Raw genomic sequence first — 16800 nt, forward strand, 5'->3', positions numbered from 1 at the left:
TTAGTTTCAGATTTCCTCTTACTAGTCCTTGCATTCGAATCAATAACAACTGATTTCGGTTTTGTTGGTTTCTTTTTTTCAGTAATGGATTTTGTTTTTTTCGTCTTCGAATCAGATTTCCCTTTCTTTGTTGCAGCTTCTGAAAGTTTGTATGAAGCCTTGATGAAATCACATAATAGAATTCTCTCAAACTCTGATAAAAAAATCTTCTTGATCTAAGTTAAGAATCTCTTCCTTTCTTTTCTAAACTTACTTTGATTTGTTCTATTTTGATTTGTTCGATTTTGATTCGTTCTATTTTTATTCAGGATTTATAAAAATGGATTAGTCTAGCAAGATTTATGAGTAAAGTTTATAAGACATTAAAACCGTGGAGAAATCCGTCATGGAGTTCAATAGATTTTAATTTTGAGTTTCAGATCTCATAAATCAGTATCCCCGGAGAAGGTACCGGAAACTCATAAATCTGGTGATAATAGTGAGTTTCGTGGAAGAACATTTTCTTCAAGACTCCATTTATGAATGAAAATTTTGATTTCTTCATTATCCTCTTCAATAAATTCAAAAACAAGCAAGACCCAGACTAGTCATTATCTTCAAGACTCCATTTACGAATGAAAATTTTGATTATTTTGGTGGACGAAACATTAGTTGATTCACTAAGTTCAAGTCATTATGCTAGACAAGTGGTTAAACAAGTGAAAATAAAGTGTCAGAAGAAGAATAAGAGAGGCGGAGTATTTAGAGAGAGAAAGAGAGTTGATGTGAAAAAAATTAAAAGAAGGGTAATTTTAGAATAGAAAATATGACTTTAACGATGTTGTGACAGTAACAGTAAAAAATGGGGTCATCAGGATATTTTCGATAAATTAGGGAGTCATTTGAAAAATAACCCAATTGAGAATCACAATGCCCAAATTTCCAAATAAATACCCCACCACTTTACTCTGCAAACAAAAGAAACGAGAAGAGAAAGTGAAGAGAGACATATAGAGAGAAAGAACCAACAATGGTGTCTATATCTCAAATCTCTGCAACTTTACTCATCTCATTCATTCTTTTTCAACATACCCAGTTCTCAATTTCTTCATCTTCTTCTTCTTCACTAACATGTTCATCTCAAACATTTTCAGAAAACAGAGTATACCAACATTGTTCTGATCTACCCAGATTGAATTCTTACCTTCATTGGACTTATGATTCATCAAAATCATTACTAACCCTAGTTTTTACTGCTCCATCAAAACCAGAAGGATGGGTTGCTTGGTCTATTAATCCAACATCAACTGGTATGGTAGGAGCTCAATCTCTAATTGCATTTAGACAACCAGATGGATTAATGACTGTAAAAACTTATAATATTAGTTCATATAAGAATTTTCAACAAGGGAAGATTGATTATGATGTTTTGGATTCAAAATCTGAGTATATTAATGGGTTTATTAGGATTTATGCAACTATTGTTTTACCTACAAATTATGGGAAAGTATTGAATCAAGTTTGGCAAGTTGGTCCTGGAATTGATGATAAAGGAATGTTAATTATTCATGATTTTAGACCTGATAATTTGAATTCTAAAGCCAAGCTTGATTTGATGAATGGACAAACTAATAGTATTCAAGATGGTGAAATTGATTCAACCTTAAGAAAGAAAAATGTGAGTTTCTATCTTTTTTTACTTATGATATTTTCTTTCTTGTTTTAGTATATGAAGATCTAATATCTTGTTTCCAAAAGAGCCTAGATAGTCTGACTCAATCGGGTTAATTTTAGAATGTTTGTTTTTGGGTGAATCGTGGTCTGAAAATTTTTGTGGACTTTTTCTTTAAAGGGTAAGCAAAAATAATATTAAAATAATTTTTTTTTTGTTGATGGAAAATGATTTGTTAGTGGTATGTGAAAATATGAAGTTGTGGGAATTTTGATTAGACTAATTTAAATACTATAGTTGTTGTTTTTAGGGTTAGTGGGGTTTGACTTTTGAGGTAGAAAATTAGTTTTGGAGTAATTTTATTTTCTAACTGGTTTGAAAACTAATTTTGGGTTTATAGGAGTAGAGGTCTAAAGATGAAAAAAACCTTAGTTTTGATTTTGACTTATTTTTTATAGGCTTGTAATTGTTTCTTCAATAATAAGTACTTTGAATTCTATATGATATTTTTGGGTAGTTTAGCACTTTAGTGGTGTTTGTAAGCAACTTAAATAATCAAGTTAAGTACTTATTTCCATGTTAAGTAGAATTTGCTTATTAAGAAGTGCTTATAAGTTGTTGATGTTTTTTCTCGTAACAGATTCATGGAATTCTGAATGCTGTGAGTTGGGGAATTATGTTTCCTGTTGGAGCTGTCATCGCTAGGTATCTTCGAACGTTCCCATCTGCAGACCCGTTGTGGTTTTTTCTTCATGTTTTCTGCCAGATTTCTGCTTACATTATCGGAGTTGCTGGTTGGGGCACTGGACTTAAGCTTGGTAGCCAATCTGAGGGTATTGTGTATACAACTCATCGAGATATTGGGATCGCTCTTTTCACTTTTGCAACATTGCAGGTACCAACAAAAACCCTTCTCGGTTCTTATTTCTCGTACGAGAACAATAAACATTCACAATTATATCTCTGACATGCCTAAATCTGACTTGTCTGAATCTGAGTTATTTGAGTATGACTTGTTTCGATTAGGACTCAGCAGAATAGTCATCTTAAGTAAACAGGATTTTAATTAAGACACATTTTATGTTTGGCTCAAATACTCTCAATATTAGACCGACTGACCCATTCAGACGAGTCAAATACTCAAAATCAGACGAAGACAAATAATCTCAAATGCGACTTTAGTTAATTCAGATCTCGAGTCAGATTTCAGATCTGAAATTTGTAAAGAAAACACCACCCCTTAGAGACTTAATATTGTTTAAGATTATAAATAGTACTAATCCTGGTTTAGATAGTTCTAATTGTAAGTTTATTATCATTTATGTTGTATAGATACTCGCAGTGTTCCTAAAACCGCAGAAAGATCACCAGTATCGACTTTACTGGAACTTTTACCATCACGGGTTAGGCTACATCGTCATTATACTCGGCATCATCAATGTTTTTAAAGGTCTATCCATCTTAGAACCTGGTAATAAGTGGAAAACTGCTTATACTATCTTGCTTATTGCTTTGGCTGCAATTTCGGCCGTTCTTGAAGCGATTACATGGATTATAGTTTGTAAAAGAAAAAAATCTGAAGAATCCTATTAAAACTACGGCTCAAACGGAATGGACAAAGGGTAACTGAATCATAGAAGAAAAATTCTTCCTCGATTTTCTTTTGGTTTTTATATAGTCTGTCAGTTGACTTCATTTAGAAATTTACAGGTTGCTTCAACTTCCACACTCTTTATATCTTATTTACTGCTTTTTTTTAGAGAGGTTTAGAGGATTGTAGTTGATGCCACACTTAGATTTTACATAAGAATTAGTTAAGGGTTTTATGCAATTTGAATTGTGATGAGGTTGATTGAATTTTTGGTAAATTTTTAGTTTGTTGATTTCTAAATATCCACTATTGTGATAGATCTTCAAAACATATACGTTTAAAAATTCCATCTTCCAATTCATCATAACTCCTTTTAACCAAAAAAAAAAGAAATTCACCAAAACTCAATCATTATCGATATTGCCTGTGTTTTTGACATCCAGATTTCAGATTACAAGTACAAATGTATCTGGCAAAAACTCTACGCACCAGTCTAAAAGACTACTAACATTTATTAAATTTGAGCATGTTGTCCTAATGGAGAGAAAAATAACAAAGCCGAGGGCTATAAAGTGAGAAAGAAAGTACTTGATTATTTTTCTCCCCAAAAATCAATGTTTGACGATTTTAAAAATTCTAGACTCAGTAATTTAATTGCACTTTAGACCCATTTAAGATTTCAAATAGTAATTTAGTTGCACTTTAGAGATTTCATCACATCTTACTAATACGTACTGATGTTTGTATCGATATTTTTTTAACATAGTAAATTAGTCATCTATTATATTAAAACAGCTCAGTCGGTTACCCAAGAGATAAGTTTGAACTGACCGTTCATTTTATTTTAGAGATTTGTTTGGAAACACATCCATAACACACACCTTCATAACACACACCTTCTAATGAACATCTAAACAAAACAAAACAAAATACCCAAACATTACAAACTGAAATAAAACCTATAAACTCTCTCTCTCTCTCTCTCTCTCTCTCTCTCTATATATATATATATATATATATATATATATAGATGATTAAACAAAAACCCTAGGAACAGAACCAGGAACAACAGGGACACTAGTCTTACAATCAGTCTCCCTCAAAACAGTCTTAACTCCTTTCCCACCACCATTAGCCAATGGATGAATCCCATGTTCAGGTCCACTCATATAAGCCCTACTCTCTCTCTCCTTATCAAAATTCACACCAAATCTTTTTTCAACATTTTTGGCCATTTCATCTTTTAATTGACCATCTCTAGTTAATGCCATCATTATTTGAGGAACTCCTAATGGAAGTGGATCACCCTTATCAACTTGCCAAAAATGTATTACTTTACCATATGTTTTAGCAACTTTGTCTAGATCTTGTCTTTGTATCGGACCGGGTAGACCCGGCATGAATAATACACCGGATTTTACTTCGTATTCGTGGGAATGCCAGAGGGGTTTTTCGTCGTCTGGGAGGGTTAAAAAGAGGTTTTCAGAGACAATGTATTCGAGACCGATTAGACGGGCATCTGGTTCGGGACTGTCGTAGATTAAACATTGTCTCATTTCTTCGTTTTGATGGGCACAGAAATGGTGGGCTTCTACTTGTCTGCTCATATCATGTCCATAGAAATGAAATCTGCAAAATCAAAACTCGTTATATATGTCGTGTGTGTGTGTGTGTGTATAGGGATGTTGTTGTATGAAATCATTTGTGGCATGTATGTACAACTCTCTCATGAGTTGATTTGTGGGCCGAACTTAACCTAAGACAACCCACTGATGCTATATAAAAGATTCTTACAAGATTCAAATAGTGTTGATGTTAGCATACCGTCTGTACATACAAACATCTCAGGTAAACCAATCAAGAATCCAACCTTTTGGCCTACTAATGTGATTCTTGGCCTAATAATGTCATCCTACACTAGATACCTAGGTCGCGAAGTTCAACATGGACTCAACCCACCAGACAATCGGCTAATACGATCTGCTAAACATTTAAACTAGCAGATGATGTATACAATTCATTCATGTGAGAGAATTATATGTACAGACGAATACATATATAGTATAACTTAGGGTTAAATGGGGCATACGCGCAAAGGTGTTGATGGATCTTGTTGATGGGAGCAAAACCCTGGATGGCACTAGTAGCTGTTCCAAGCATAGCCGTTCCTGTTTGAGTTGGTTCTCCTGGTAATGTAGTAGTAGTCGCCATTTTCAAATTCAATCTCTTGATGTTACTCTGAATTTCTCTCTCTCTCTCTATGATGTTGGAAAGAGAGATTATAAAGATGAGAAGATGGAGAGATGAGGGTGTGTGTGGCAGTGGAATGGAATTACATCAAACATGTGTCACCACTGATTTTGGTGGGTGGCATTCTTAGTCATGTTTATTGTTTATACGTGGAGAGGAGATAGCAGCTACATGTAAATACCTGGAGAGAGAGAGAGAGAGAGAGAGAGAGAGAGAGAGAGAGATTAATTTGGATCTATTAAGACTTGGCCTCATGCTACCAAGTGTTTATAAGTGTGAGACATAAAATCCAAAATGGTAGAGGTGTCTTGAGTTTGAATTCTAAATTTGACTCCCACATAAAGTAAAATTTATGATTTATTGAAGTTAGGTTATTGTAATATAATATATTTGTCGAACTTTTTAAGTCTGTTTCATTAATGGTTCAATTTAAGAGATTATCATGTTTATTACATTTTCATAATGTAAATGTCCAGTGACGACTAACGCAGATCGTAGTCGACTTCACAAAAAAAAAATTGAAGTTATTAATTGGAAAGCGGAAATATTGGTTGTTGTTTAAATCATAGAATAGAGGGTGGGGGTCCGAGTCTAAAGAGGACTCTTAGACTCTTGTTTGTGTGGACTACGTAATCTCCAAATGTGAACAATTATAAATTTATCCAGTTATGGGTAGTTTTATATGCGTGTCGCATAACTGCTACATGCGTTTCTTTTTTGTATAATATCCTCTCAAATTTGTCTTGTAGGAAATGACTTAACACTAATGTGAGGTGCCTTTAATACTTTCCTTTAGATATTCCATCATTTTCTGTAACAATATAATTTGATCATATAGCTCTTTTATTCCATTTTATAGGGTCAGACGCGTAGATCTGATCTTTTATATGCGGCCATGCATGTTTGAAAGCAACAAAGCTACGACATTTTCCTCCTACTCCTAGCTCGCATAGAGAAGGGGAAAAAGTTGTCTAAAAGAGTTGTTTATAAATTTACAAGTTCCATATTCTAATCTTAGGTGTGGCAACTCATCTTCAGAGGCTCTATACATAATAAATGGTTGAGTTTAGGTTTTCATGGAAACTAATGTGGAAACCTAGATTTGAAAGGTATAGTTTGAGTGTCTTTCGAAAATTCTCCCGTTTTCTCCAATTAATTACAAATTTGAATTTCGGTACATTCCTGCATTCCACTCACCTATCCCTCATCTGAAACATCCCCTAAACTAATCTCCTATGGATGACTAACAACACAAAAGTTTCCATATTCCGACAAAAATTCCGAACTATCTTGCACCAATACAACAGTAAAAGAAGATGGTAAAAGTATGCAACCGTTCGCATCGAATAAGAACACACATGCAATGTGATAATGTCATTTTTGTCCAAACTATATACTGTTCAGGAGGTTTTCGAAAAAAAACAGAAGAAGCATCGTTAAAACACTTATTGAACCAACGAAAAAAAGAGAAAGAGATAGTGAGAGAGAGAGAGAGAGAGTAAGGGATACCAGAAAATGAATTACGAGAAGGTTGATGTTTTGGGGAGAAGTAAAATTTCACGGGGTACAAAGTTTTGGATAGAAACAATTTTTTTAATTCCTCCAAACACTACCAATTTTTAACATTTTTATTTTCTTCTTCCTCCCTCTTTTCCCTTCCCACCACCATCAACTTTGGCGACTATCAGAGGCGTGGGAGAGGGGTTGCAACCGGTGCGGTCGCACCGGCCCCCCTCCATCTTAGGGCCTCATTTTAGTAATGTTAAAGAATACTTGTATAATAATATTAGACTTGGATACTAAACGGTGGAAGCCTGTAGCTGAGTCACCCATGCGCACAATAGGTCTCGGGTTCAAAACCCTTCAATCACTACTTAAAATTTTGTTTTTCAAATATTTCATAAGATATGATACCTAAGGGCACCCAGCCCAAGCCCACGTTATAACTATTCTAGAGGCCTCTCAATCTCTTTATCTATTTATTTTCTTTTATATTTTTATCTAATTTTGTTTCCATGTCTTCGTTTCTTTTCTCTCTCTACTATTGTCTTAATTTTTCTTTTTTCTTCTCTTTATATCTCTTTTTTTCATCTCTCTCTTAGCTACTAAAATACAACAATAATGATAGGGGGACTCCCTGGGCATTGTGGTCTTTTCATAGTTTTGTCAAATTGAAAAGAGTAAAATGGCCTTGTCATGTGAGGGGGAGTATCCCTAGGGAGTCCCCAATTTATTTTCCAAAATACAATAGGGCACCCAGCCGATGGCCCCTTAGGTCCTAATATTCATATGCAAAAGGTATAGGATTTTCGTGTAGCATTGGATTTTTCAAGTCATACTTATTTGTTATATGAATATTCTTCAACGTATTTCTGTCGATATAATATTTTACTTAACGTATTGGGTTTTAATCGTTCATGCATTAATGTTTTCGTGTAGCATTGGGTTTTAACCATTCTTTTTTTTTTGGATGAACTGGGTTTTAATCATTCATGCATTAATGTTTTTACTTAACGTATTGTTGTCATTATAATATTTTTTTCTACTTCGTACAGCTCTTCAGGCGAAGCAGTTTGGTTTTTCATACAAGCCTTCCTCTAAAAAATCAGACAAAGGTTCAGTGCGAAGAGATCATTCCCTTCGCTAGAATTTAGAAACAGAATGATAGAGAAAGGGAGAGGAAGAGAGAAGAGGGAGAAAGAGAAAAGAGGCAAAGAAGTGTGTTTGGAGAGTATTTTGGGTTTATATCATTTTCTCCACAAATTTTTCTTGTTTCTCCAAAAACATAGGTTGCGTTAAACTAATGAAAATGAACTTCAAACTTAACAAAGGAAAGAAACAGCAAAACCAAAAAAATTCTCTAAACAACCTAAAATTCACTTATGTCTAACTCTTATTGTTCCCTGCTTATCTTCCTTCACAATCTTCTCTAGTTCAAGCGGCAATATATTCGATTCTAGTTCCACATATCCCGAATCCGATTTCATTTTCAATAGATGGTCGGCTGCTTGATTTATTTCACGATACACATGGGTGATGGAGCAATCCTCCATAGTGCGCCACATAGCCTGATCTCACGTACCGTTCAATCTGCCAAGGTGGATGACTCTCGGTATTTGTTAAAATCTGAACAACCAATGAGGAGTCAGTGGCGATCTTAACACGTAAAATTCTAAATTTATTTGCAAGTAGTAATGCCAGCCGGACACCCTGTATTTCATGGGTTATCACTAAAACCTTTGATGTCCGTGCCACCGCTACAACGATGACGTCTTCTTGATTATTTCTCATTATCGCACCATAACCACTTGATTGCTGGTCAAAAGCCCCCATATGTGTTAATAAGAATTTGATCCCAAGTGGAGTTGCCAAGTTCCATTTGTCCAAAATCTTTTGGGCCCATCAAGCCCACTCGGATGTCCGACCCCAGGACTATAAAAGTCCCCCTCAGAAAACCCTAAATCGTCAATCTCTTTGAAGGTTCAACAGCGAGTAGAGGGAGGAAGAAACCATCTGATCTTCATCCATCAAAAATGGCCAAGCGTATACTTTCTATCTCTTACCCTTTCTCTCTTTCTACTTTATCTCTCTAGGGTTAGGGTTTGATTGATCCTTCGTTTTGTAAACTGTTTGTTGTTGGGTTTAATTGATTTACAGGTAGAGGAGGAACAGCAGGAAGCAAGTTCAGGATGTCACTAGGTCTTCCAGTTGCAGCAACAGTGAACTGTGCTGATAACACTGGAGCTAAGAATCTTTACATCATTTCAGTTAAGGGTATTAAAGGTCGTCTCAATCGATTGCCTTCTGCTTGTGTTGGAGATATGGTAATGGCTACCGTCAAGAAAGGAAAGCCAGATCTTAGGAAGAAGGTCATGCCTGCTGTCATTGTTAGACAACGTAAAGCTTGGCGCCGTAAAGATGGTGTCTTTATGTACTTTGAAGGTATAACTAAACCCTAATTCCTCTCTCTTTCTCTCTGTTACTTGATCATGTTGAAATGCATAATTTGATATGTTCAATGGGTTGAATACTGATTAGGGTTTTATGTTGATTATCGAATTGCTTGAGAATGGTAGATTAACTAGATGGAGGCAGTTTGCACTGTCATTGTATTTATGTTCAAATTGACACCCTAATCTTGTAGAAAATGATTTGTTCTAGGCAATAGTAGTTTGTCTCTTTTTACCACAACCAATTGTTAGTTGTTCTACTTTGAAACCCTAATTTGATAATTGATGTTAAGGTCATGTTGGTCTATTATTGTAATTGATTATGTAGATGGTTGTTTATAACTTGCCAGGATCGTTGGTTAGTGCTTATCGAAAAATCTTAGGGTAATGTCTAAGGAAAGGGGTTAGATAGATTGTGTATCATTTCATTTCTACAAATTTCATTTCTACAAATCGGGTTAACTACATAACGTTTTATTCTCACCCAGGATTTTCGATTGTGGTTTATTAATCATTAATAGGATTTTAGGGTTGTTATGGCTTAATTAGTTTAATGGTTCTTTCATCTTCCTAAGTAATACGAAATCATACAAATAACCTATGTTAGTACGATTTAAGAAGTTATTCTTCATAAAAACATGGATGTATGAAATCGTTTTCTTTCCTCCCGCCTTTTCTTTCCTGATATGCCTTCTCCACGATGAGAAACACTAATCAGTAAATACCTTACATGATATCAAAGTGTACATTTATCAAGTGTGACATTTTCTTTTGATTAATTTTTTGTTGAACTTTCTGCGATGTGTATTATCATTTACGATTTGAATGGGGGTTGGTATGCTTTGTATCATGTCAATACCTTACATGATATCAAAGTATACATTTATTGGTCTGTTTGTTCAACTTTTATACGATTTTGTTTCCTTGTTTTAATTTGTCTGGCAAACCTTGTTTCATTTGCAGATAATGCTGGAGTTATAGTCAACCCAAAGGGAGAAATGAAAGGTTTGCATCTTTCTCTTTCTCTCTCTAATTTCAAGTTCAATGTTATGATTCTTGTTGTGAAAGCAAGCTATCATATCGATATCGCATTTGACCATTGATTTTGGATACGCAGTGGGTTCATGTGTAATTTAGATTTTGAAATGCGATATCGTAGATGGCATGAATTCAATGGGTATGGCACTCATTTTGTGATATATCGTATGGTTATTTTCAGGATCCGCTATTACTGGTCCGATCGGAAAGGAATGTGCTGATCTATGGCCCAGGATCGCAAGTGCAGCCAATGCCATTGTTTAAGAACACCGTCCGTGAATTTGTTCGGAGAAAAACGAAGTCTAAACTTAGTATTGAATTAGTTTTGAAAGATTTTGCTTCTGTTGGTCAATTACTTTGGGATAAAACACATTAAGATTTTGCTAGCCACTCTTAAACCTTATGTTATTACTCAGGAAATTGTTTGCTCCTTTATCTGAATAGAGGTTTCGAGTTTTTTCATCTTGTTCCATAGCTATGTCTAAAGAAATGCTTTTCCGCTCAGGTGGTTTGCTCCGAAAGAGCAAGAAATTGGGTAGAAGTTTAAACGTTGATTCCTAAAGAAACACATGAATTTGTTTGGGCAATAAAGTGAAAATGAACTTGGAATGCTTAAAGAATTACGTTCTGAATGTGATTATAATTAGTCTTCAAGGGGAGATTTCCAACCTACGTGTTGAGTGAGTTTGCGATTCCATTTCACTAACCTACATGTTGAGTGAGTTTTGGCTATAACTTAATGGATCATAAATCCGAAAGCCAATTTCTTCATCCATAAAGTTGTTGACAACAAAAGCATATCTATAGATCCCTTTTTTGTCCCTAGTTCTTGCTTCCAAAGAACGTCCATCAGGTTGTGTATGTTTCTTTGAGGTCTGAAATGTTTGTTTTTGTCAAATCAGAACTTGATTGGAGTGAGATTTCAAAAACTAGTTTTATCCGAGGGATTTATCATCGATCAGTTTGAGTTGGATAATTCATTTGAAGAGAACAAACAAAGACAAAAAAGAACAAGGTGATCAAAATTTCCAAGTAGATAAGATGGTAAATGACTAACCAGATTCTTGTGGATTAAACATTCGTTCTAGTTTTGCAATGATATTCAGTTACAACCAAAGGTTTCGTGGTGTAGTTGGTTATCACGTCAGTCTAACACACTGAAGGTCTCCGGTTCGAACCCGGGCGAAGCCACTTTCACTTTTTGATTGTTTTTGTGTAAAACAAGACCAAAGAAAGAAGTATATTTAAAAGCTATTTTTTTTTACTTTCTTTCTTCAAACCATTTGTAACTAGTGCAGGATATCTTGGCGGAGCATTGAAATTAAAATTAGTAGGACGGAAAAACTGAATTTTGAAAAAAAAAACATACTAAAGAGAGTTGACTTGTCAACTTGGTCGACTCATTTTTATTTCGGTTTAGTGTTCTTTTGCATTTTGAGTAGCTCCATCATTGTTGTTATGATAAACCTAGTTTTCAAAGAAGATCTTGAGCTCCACCATGGAAGTTGGAATCACACTCTTTGGAGTGGATAGTAACACATCACATGTCACCACCCTACCAAAAATGAGTTTTTTTGGTTAAGAAACAAATAAAAAGCTCATAGACAAAACCCTCATTTCAAACTTTACTTTCTTTTAGTAACATTCCACTTCACAATACATTGATACAAACACCCACTACCACTACCAAACCCTAAGTCCCCCATTCCTCAATTTCTTCTCAAACCCATGGAGGATCTCAAAATAGAGTCTCTTTACACTCATTTCTTCCTCTTTTTCTTGGTGACCACAATCACATTCAACCTAGCAACATTCTCTCAAGTAAGTCTCTCTCTCTCTCTCTCTCTCTCTCTCTCTCTCTCTCTCTCTCTCTCTCTCTCTCACACACACACACACACATACACACACACATCAAATTGTCTCATTTTTTTCACATTTCTTGTTGAAAAAGGGGTTGGAGGAGAACAATTCAATGGTACCATTGATTGATCATCACTATGATCATAGTATGATGGGTTCATTGGTGGTGAATGAGACTAGAAGAAGACTTGGAAGCTTTAGGTTTTGTGGCATCTGCAATTGTTGTGGTGGTTCTCCACACATCTGCATTATTTCTCCTTGTTGCTTTACCATCACTTGCAACATACCAAACAGACCCTTTGGTTATTGCTCATTCACTCCAATATCATGTAATTGTTTTGATTGTCATCTCTAAAATGATTCTCTAAGGAAAGGGCATCAAGTAATGGAACACAAGCAAACAAAAAAAAGAGAACATTTGTTAATCTTGATTAGTATTTTCAATTCATCTCTATTTAGTTTTATTAATTATAATTTATCTAATGATGGTTTCAATTGATTCTCCTTTTATTTCCATAGGGACTATTTTCATTAGTATATTTTGTAATTATGATGAATGGTGGTGGGTAAGAGAATAGGTAGTTGGGAAAGTGCATTAAACCCTATCTAATCTCATTTCCTATAATTAGGAATTAGGGTTCCTCATTATATGAATCTTAGCAACCTAAATTCTAGGGTTTAGGATTTGTGGATGAGTATTGGAGGACCACAAGATTTGCTTTAAGAGATCCACAAAGCTATTACCCACCAATATTTATGTAATTAACTAGAATTGCTTATTTGGGCATTCCTTATAAACACTTGATAAATATTTATATGAATATGAACATAAATGTGAAGTTCTTTTTTGAGTGAATGAAAAATGAAATTCTCATCAACTAGATTTTACAGCATCAATGACAGCAACAAGATCATCAAACTTGGACCCTGTGACTTGTTTTACAACCTTCCCATCCTTGAGTATCTTGAAAGTAGGTACCACTTTTAGCCCTAATTCCTTTGCCAATGCCTGCAATCAAATGAACATATCAACTACGAGTAACATATATAAGAAGTTGAGAAAACCAAATAGCATGATAGACAACAATTCGGTTGCGTCTATATACAGAATGATGGTATGAATAGTAGCGGGAGTTTTAAACACAAACCTTGTTATCTTTGTTGCAGTCGAGCTTCATAAATACAACGTCAAGATACTTTTCAGCTAATTGTTGAAACTTTGGAGCCATAATTTTACATGGGCCACACCTTCAATGAGTTCGAAAATAAAACGTAGAAATCAGAGTAAGCTGCAACTGTATATAGGCAAGAAAAACAGTTTCTGAAATCGATTAGAAAATCAAAGAAGTTTTCTATTTTATTGCTTAGTGTCATTTAAAAGTGTTTTTCTTCTTTAAGCAAAGCACTTCCAAAGTTGGGTGGTTTTGTTTTATATTTCTTCTCCTTATCTGAATCTGACTCATCGAAATCTAACACTCAATTGGGCCCAAAGCAGCTGTGTAGACGAGTAAGACATCACAAATCAGGCATAAGAAACAATCTGAAATCTGTCTCAGGTCAATTCAGACCTCTAGTCAGATTTTAGATCTTCCTTAGAAGAAAAAACAAACAGTATCTTAGTGAGGCAGTGAACCGAAAGGTTGATACCGCACATTGTCCTCATTTGCAATATATATAAGTATACTAGGGACTAACATGCCAACGATTATCAAACATAATTAGTTATTTCAACAAAAAAAAAAAAAAAACATAATTAGTTCAAATGACAAGGTTGCATACATTTTTTTTATCATGCTTGATTTTAGATGATATACTTTCAAATTTTTACACCGAGCATTATATACTTTGACATGATTATGTGTAAGAAAACACAAGATACCTAATTATTTGGACGAAATACCCATTGAACTGTAAAAGAATGTAGGACATGTGTGAGCACGTTTCAGCGAAAAAAAAACTCAGGTGCTGTTTGTTTTTCATTTTTTCCAGATCTGAAATCTGAATTGGGTTCCAATTCAGATTTCAGATGTTTGTTTTTGAATTTAGGAAAATCTGAAAGTTTGGCTGAATTTGGTCAAAGTCTGAATTGACTGAAAAAAACTCCAAATATTTCAGACTTCAAAACAAGTCTGAAAAAGTGGAATAGTTTCTGAAATATGCAAAATGACGTTTCTGCCCTTCTATTTTAATTTTTTTTTGTTTCAACCCACCAAAAGCCACCATCGGCAGAGGACACCACCACCGGCAAAACCACCAGAACCACCACCACCACCACCACGACCAACACATAAAAAAGAAACAGCACCACCCTACCTGCGGCAAACCCAACAACACCACCACCCCACCTCCGGCAAACCCAATAGCACCACCACCCACCAAACCAACAACACCACCACCCTACCTCCTGCAAACCCAACAGCACCACCACCCCACCTCCGGCAAACCCAACAGCACCACCACCCACCAAACCAACAACACCACCACCCTACCTCCGGCAAACCCAACAGCACCACCACCCCACCTCCGGCAAACCCAACAGCACCACCACCCACCAAACCAACAACACCACCAACCACCAAACCAACAACACCATCACCCACAAAACCAACAGCACCACCGCCGAGAAAACCACACCACGACCACCACCACCACCACAACACATAACCAACATCTTCAGACATTTGTGAACCCTAAACTTCCAAACCTTCGCTTGAGTAGAAAGGGAGGGAGAGAGAGAGTGAGAGAGAGAGAGTGAGAGAGAGAGAGAGTGAGAGAGTGAGAGAGAGAGAGTGAGTGAGAGAAAAGAAGAAGAGAGAGAGGAACTTTCTCTCACTAGCTTTCTAGAAATATTGCCGGCGAGAGATATTGCCATCGATGGAGGCTGATATGCTACTGTTTGAGAGGAGAAAGATTTAAAAGGCTAGGGTTTTTAGCATTTTATTTAGGATAATGTTAGGGTCTGTTTGGTGAAATACATAAGTGAGGGGTATTATAGTCAAAATAGTAATTCAGATTCATTAATTCAGATTTTAAAAACAAACACCTAACTTTTAAATTAATTCAGATTTTTCAGATTCAACCAATTCAGTTCAGACAATTCAGATTCAGCTAATTCAGATTCAGACGTCAACGAAAAAACAAACACAACCTCAGTTGATCAAAGATGAACATGGTAGTAGAGCAAGAACCACACGTGATAGGTCCAAAAGTCACACATGATTCATGCTAATCAACAACAACACACGTATTCGGCTAAAAAAAATATGCCACACCCGAGCTGACATATGAGGATAGTCCCACGTGGGCTAAGGCTACTCTCCATTGTAATCAGTATCGACATTAGTCAGATTTCAGAATGTTTTTCAGCTGTCTCTTGTAATTGTTTGAATTGGGTTGTTTTAGGTCCATTTATTTAAGTCAGATAATTCAGATTCAGATGAGTCAGAAAAACAAATAAATTCAACCACATAAACATAATCCTAGAGAGATAGAAAGAGAGATTAGGTACCATTGAGTGTACATGTCGAGAACAACAACCTTATCGCCGGAAGCATTAACAAGAGGCCAAAATGTATCCTGATTAACCTCTGTCACTTGTCCAACCACCGGACCTGCCGCCGTCTCCAAGCTCGATTCCAAACTACAAAATAACCTAATTTCTCCTCTCTTTCTTTCTTCCAAATTCCTCGAATTCATCATTCCAGTTCCACAAACCCTAGAATAAGATCGTCGGAATTGATCCGGTACTACTTGAACATTTTGATGACTCAGAGACAACCACAAACCACCACCACCTCCGCCGCCACCACCGGAAGTAACAGAAGAACTGGAAAGTATAGAAGAAGATGAAGAAGAGAGAGAAACTTGAAGCGCCATTATCATCACTTAACCCTAGGTATCAGTTGAAGAGCATGAAGTAGCAGACAAACCAATTTTGCAGCCAAAAATGTGGGTAAGAAAGAGGAATCGGTTGTTACAACAAAAGTACTATAATACCCTTGTTTATTCGGTTTGTTTTGGTATATCTTAGGGTATTTTTGTCTTTTGAGAATGTTTCTTGTCTTTTGAGTTTGGTCCATAGAAAATGGGAGATACGTTATCTTTGTTTGTCACCTTGGTTGTGTAAATGGGCCTAAACTAGTCAAACTAGGCCTTGTTGCTTTTATGGGCTCCACTTTTTGTAAGCCCATAACTAAGCTCACTCACTTTGACAAGAACATGAACATGAACATGGGACGGCGTGGATGAACATGAAGATGAGTGAAAAGAGAGACGGAGTGATCAAACCACAGGGTATCGAAACCCATATGGCTTTGTCACACTCCTCTCTACCTTCTCGTATCTTCGTCTCCATCTCTTCTACTCCATTGCTGTCGACAGAGGAGAAGCCTTCCAAAATTGTCTATTCATTATTTTTTCACAATAAGTTGTCCTTATAAAGAAAAAGACCAAAAAAAAAG

The 16800-nt window shown here is 35.7% G+C and overlaps 4 protein-coding genes, 1 long non-coding RNA gene and 1 other non-coding gene across 6 annotated transcripts; 4 read left to right on the top strand and 2 right to left on the bottom strand.

Annotated features, from left to right (window-relative positions):
* Positions 1-955: 955 nt before the first annotated feature.
* LOC147536185 (cytochrome b561 and DOMON domain-containing protein At3g25290-like) lies at positions 956-3542 on the top strand. Its single transcript, XM_086641506.1, has 3 exons — positions 956-1657; positions 2292-2546; positions 2984-3542. The coding sequence occupies exons 1-3, from the start codon at positions 1010-1012 to the stop codon at positions 3242-3244; spliced, it is 1164 nt and encodes a 387-aa protein (XP_086497632.1). The 5' UTR covers positions 956-1009; the 3' UTR covers positions 3245-3542.
* A 513-nt stretch (positions 3543-4055) lies between these two features.
* On the bottom strand, positions 4056-5624 carry LOC147536186 (oil body-associated protein 1A-like). Its single transcript, XM_086641414.1, has 2 exons — positions 5332-5624; positions 4056-4871 (listed from the first exon to the last, which is right to left on the bottom strand). The coding sequence occupies exons 1-2, from the start codon at positions 5451-5453 to the stop codon at positions 4277-4279; spliced, it is 717 nt and encodes a 238-aa protein (XP_086497540.1). The 5' UTR covers positions 5454-5624; the 3' UTR covers positions 4056-4276.
* A 3238-nt stretch (positions 5625-8862) lies between these two features.
* LOC147536187 (large ribosomal subunit protein uL14x/uL14z/uL14y) lies at positions 8863-10942 on the top strand. Its single transcript, XM_086642006.1, has 4 exons — positions 8863-9035; positions 9150-9434; positions 10406-10447; positions 10662-10942. The coding sequence occupies exons 1-4, from the start codon at positions 9026-9028 to the stop codon at positions 10742-10744; spliced, it is 420 nt and encodes a 139-aa protein (XP_086498132.1). The 5' UTR covers positions 8863-9025; the 3' UTR covers positions 10745-10942.
* Positions 10943-11597: 655 nt separating this feature from the next.
* TRNAV-AAC (transfer RNA valine (anticodon AAC)) lies at positions 11598-11671 on the top strand. Its single transcript has one exon. It is a non-coding gene; the product is annotated as a tRNA-Val (tRNA).
* A 318-nt stretch (positions 11672-11989) lies between these two features.
* LOC147536189 (uncharacterized) lies at positions 11990-12839 on the top strand. The gene is made up of 2 exons (XR_015226378.1): positions 11990-12301; positions 12432-12839. It is a non-coding gene; the product is annotated as an uncharacterized LOC147536189 (long non-coding RNA).
* A 241-nt stretch (positions 12840-13080) lies between these two features.
* LOC147536190 (thioredoxin F-type, chloroplastic-like) lies at positions 13081-16317 on the bottom strand. The gene is made up of 3 exons (XM_086644724.1): positions 15849-16317; positions 13489-13588; positions 13081-13349 (listed from the first exon to the last, which is right to left on the bottom strand). The coding sequence occupies exons 1-3, from the start codon at positions 16220-16222 to the stop codon at positions 13215-13217; spliced, it is 609 nt and encodes a 202-aa protein (XP_086500850.1). The 5' UTR covers positions 16223-16317; the 3' UTR covers positions 13081-13214.
* Positions 16318-16800: the final 483 nt, after the last annotated feature.

The sequence above is a fragment of the Eschscholzia californica genome, unplaced genomic scaffold, assembly GCF_041429995.1.
Source record: "Eschscholzia californica isolate CP2 unplaced genomic scaffold, dmEscCali1.0.p SCAF_5, whole genome shotgun sequence".
Classification (NCBI taxonomy): domain Eukaryota; kingdom Viridiplantae; phylum Streptophyta; class Magnoliopsida; order Ranunculales; family Papaveraceae; genus Eschscholzia; species Eschscholzia californica.

Coding starts and splice junctions, on each gene's coding strand:
- LOC147536185 (XM_086641506.1), top strand. CDS start 1,010: ATGGTGTCTATATCTCAAATCTCTGCAACTTTACTCATCTCATTCATT. Junction 1,658..2,291: donor CAACCTTAAGAAAGAAAAAT/GTGAGTTTCTAT, acceptor TTCTCGTAACAG/ATTCATGGAATTCTGAATGC. Junction 2,547..2,983: donor TCACTTTTGCAACATTGCAG/GTACCAACAAAA, acceptor TATGTTGTATAG/ATACTCGCAGTGTTCCTAAA.
- LOC147536186 (XM_086641414.1), bottom strand. CDS start 5,453: ATGGCGACTACTACTACATTACCAGGAGAACCAACTCAAACAGGAACG. Junction 4,872..5,331: donor ATCCATCAACACCTTTGCGC/GTATGCCCCATT, acceptor TTGATTTTGCAG/ATTTCATTTCTATGGACATG.
- LOC147536187 (XM_086642006.1), top strand. Junction 9,435..10,405: donor TGTCTTTATGTACTTTGAAG/GTATAACTAAAC, acceptor TTTCATTTGCAG/ATAATGCTGGAGTTATAGTC. Junction 10,448..10,661: donor CCCAAAGGGAGAAATGAAAG/GTTTGCATCTTT, acceptor GGTTATTTTCAG/GATCCGCTATTACTGGTCCG.
- LOC147536190 (XM_086644724.1), bottom strand. CDS start 16,222: ATGATAATGGCGCTTCAAGTTTCTCTCTCTTCTTCATCTTCTTCTATA. Junction 13,589..15,848: donor CTCGACATGTACACTCAATG/GTACCTAATCTC, acceptor AACTCATTGAAG/GTGTGGCCCATGTAAAATTA. Junction 13,350..13,488: donor ACTGCAACAAAGATAACAAG/GTTTGTGTTTAA, acceptor ATTTGATTGCAG/GCATTGGCAAAGGAATTAGG.